Here is a 2,607-nt window from a genome sequence, read left to right as displayed (position 1 = left end):
TGGCAGGAGCTCATCACCGCCCTGAGCCTCATTGGCCTGGGAGGGATTTGCTGGGTACTTAAATGTCACCCTCTTGTCCAAAGAGGGTTTTGTGCTTTTGAGTTCTCCTGGGGAGAGGTGTCTGCTGCATCCATCACCACAAGCACTCAACTGGTACACGCAGAAGGCAGTTTGGTTTTTCCTCGTACCCTGATCCCTGCAGTTCTGGCAGCATTTGGACTTTAAAGGCAAGAAGCAGAATTTTAAAAAAAACCTTCAGATTTCAGAAAATATCCATTTTTGGCTGTAAAGTGACCAGCACTTGGTGTGGAGATGGGGAACATGGATGGGAAGTCCGTGGAGGAGCTGAGCACGACCGAGTGCCACCAGTGGTATAAGAAGTACATGACGGAGTGTCCTTCTGGCCAGCTCACCCTCTACGAGTTCAAACAGTTTTTTGGCTTGAAAAACCTGAGTCCATCAGCAAACAAATACGTTGAGCAAATGTTTGAGACGTTTGACTTCAATAAGGTAAATATTGTCCTTCCTGCTCAGCCTGTGCCGGGCTCGGCTGGGCTCCGCGTGCGGCGACGTGGGGTCGGTCTGGGGGCCTCCAAAATGGTAAAATCAGTTACCCAAGGCAAAAAAGGTCACCTGCTGACTGTTGTGGGAGAAAACAGACCTCTCCCAGAATTATATTTCCTTTTTGGTTTTAAATTATTGAAGTAGTGGGGGTTTATCTGGCAGTCTGTGATCCCTGTAAAATGAAGTGCCCTTTAACCCTTCCGTGTCACAGGCTGTGCCCGGGAGCAGCGGGCGAGCACCATGTCCCTGCAGAGCCACCTGGCCTGGCACTGGCTGGGCACACAGGGCAGCTCGGGGCTGGGTTTATCTCATTTTGAGTTAGAAATGGGCCATGGCTTCATTGATTTTATTCCCTGTGCTCGGTCCCACAGGATGAGGCGCCGGGGCCTTTGCTCCCTGCAGAGAGGCTTTGCCCCTCGGGCTGCCGCTGAGCTGGACCCGGCAGGGGCAGCCTGGAGCAGTGGCTGCTGTTGGGAATGCTGCATTCCCAGCTCGGGAGCCGTGCCAGAGGGGCAGATGGATGCTGTGCCTCTGAGAGGAAACAGCATCTTCCTCCACTTGCACATGATTTGAAATTGCACCTCCCGGGAGATGAGGAATATGTTTTATGGCATCCCAAAGGGCTTCCCCTGAAAAGAATATGATTTAGGCCCTAAGTGCTGTAGGTGTTTTGATTGTGCCTTGGCCCTTGCCTTGCTCACTGCTCCGTGGCTGAATGCGTGCCTGAAAAGGGAATCGATGCCCAGGAAATCCTGCTGGGAATAGGCTCAGTAGCTATTTATACCTAATCTGGCTGTCGGAGCAGGGGGATAAAGCAGATGATCTCTTACTGAACCTGTCCTGTGGTGCAGCAGCTTTGTTCATTGACAAAACCCTGGCTTAGCCCCTCCCAAAGACTTCCCATGGTTTATGATACCATTTTCCTTCAAAGTGCTTTGTGTCCCAGTGGTGTGTGCTGTTGGGATGCTCGGTGGTGGGCACTGTGCCTTTCAGCACGCTCCCTGCGAGCTGTGACCGGGACAGGGCAGTGGCTGGCAGCGGGGTGGTGACACGAGAGCTCACCCAGCACACTGGTACCATAACCCTGACATCTCTAACGCTGTGGTGTGAGCTGCTGGCAGGCAAAAACCTAGGAGGAAAGTCAGACATAAAATTGTTTGTGCTTTTGATGCTACCAAACATGAATCAGACTGTTGGCAGAGGGACAGAGCAGCACCTTCCCGTCCTGAGATGCCAGCGACACGCTGGGGTAATTCCAGAGCTCATTCCTCTCCTGGAGCTTTGCACCGAGACCCCTTGGCAGCAGAAAGGGGCTGTAGGTGTCAGCACACAGGATAACATTAGGGTAATCCTCCAGCATTCCTCTGTGTAAGCCTGCTCCTCTGTGACCTCTGAATTACCACTGCTTTGCATCCTCTAGCCCGGGCTAGCTCTCGAGGCTTCGCCAGCCCCCAGGCCAGGTAGACAAGTTCACTCGTTCTCACCAGGTGAGGGCCCCACACGGGGCACCTGGAGCCCTTGGAGCCCTCGCCCCACGGTGCAGCAGCTTTAACCAGTGGGCTCACAAGGGACCCACACCCCCACCTCTGCTGTGCTCCCCCAGCCCTGATCTCAAAGTGCTGGCCACACCTTGAAGTTTTCCAGTGGGAACTCCCAACAGCGACCAGGAAAATCCCTTCCTGCCTCACTCTTTGCTTTTCATCTCACCTAGCTTCTAACCTTCTGCTTTTAGGATGGCTACATAGATTTTATGGAGTATGTGGCAGCTCTGAGTCTGGTCCTGAAAGGGAAGGTGGATCAGAAGCTGCGATGGTATTTCAAGCTCTACGATGTGGACGGGAACGGCTGCATTGACCGGGGAGAGCTGCTGAACATCATCAAAGTAAGCGGGCCCAGCTCCCTCCACGGCTGCCACAGACAATGGTCATTACACACAGCAGTAATGACCACCAGGAATCTTCCAACCCAAAAGACACCTCCCTGGTAAATGAGCAGGCACTGGCTAAACCTGCCGCTTGTCCTCTGCCAGTCCTCCCACCCGGC

General features: G+C 53.5%; 1 protein-coding gene across 1 annotated transcript in view; it reads left to right on the top strand.

The window, feature by feature from the left end:
* Positions 1 to 272: 272 nt before the first annotated feature.
* The window catches only part of GUCA1A (guanylate cyclase activator 1A (retina)), a gene marked incomplete at its 3' end in the record, with an annotated part of 3,364 nt that continues 1,029 nt past the window's right edge, over positions 273 to 2,607 (top strand). The window contains exons 1-2 of the mRNA XM_008940690.1: positions 273 to 510; positions 2,297 to 2,446. Coding sequence (XP_008938938.1) covers positions 313 to 510; positions 2,297 to 2,446 — 348 coding nt within the window. The remainder of the gene's footprint in view (positions 511 to 2,296; positions 2,447 to 2,607) is intronic.

Source organism: Merops nubicus, unplaced genomic scaffold, assembly GCF_000691845.1.
Source record: "Merops nubicus isolate BGI_N331 unplaced genomic scaffold, ASM69184v1 scaffold48795, whole genome shotgun sequence".
NCBI classification, from domain to species: Eukaryota; Metazoa; Chordata; class Aves; order Coraciiformes; family Meropidae; genus Merops; species Merops nubicus.
This window is presented reverse-complemented; position numbering and strand designations above follow the sequence as displayed.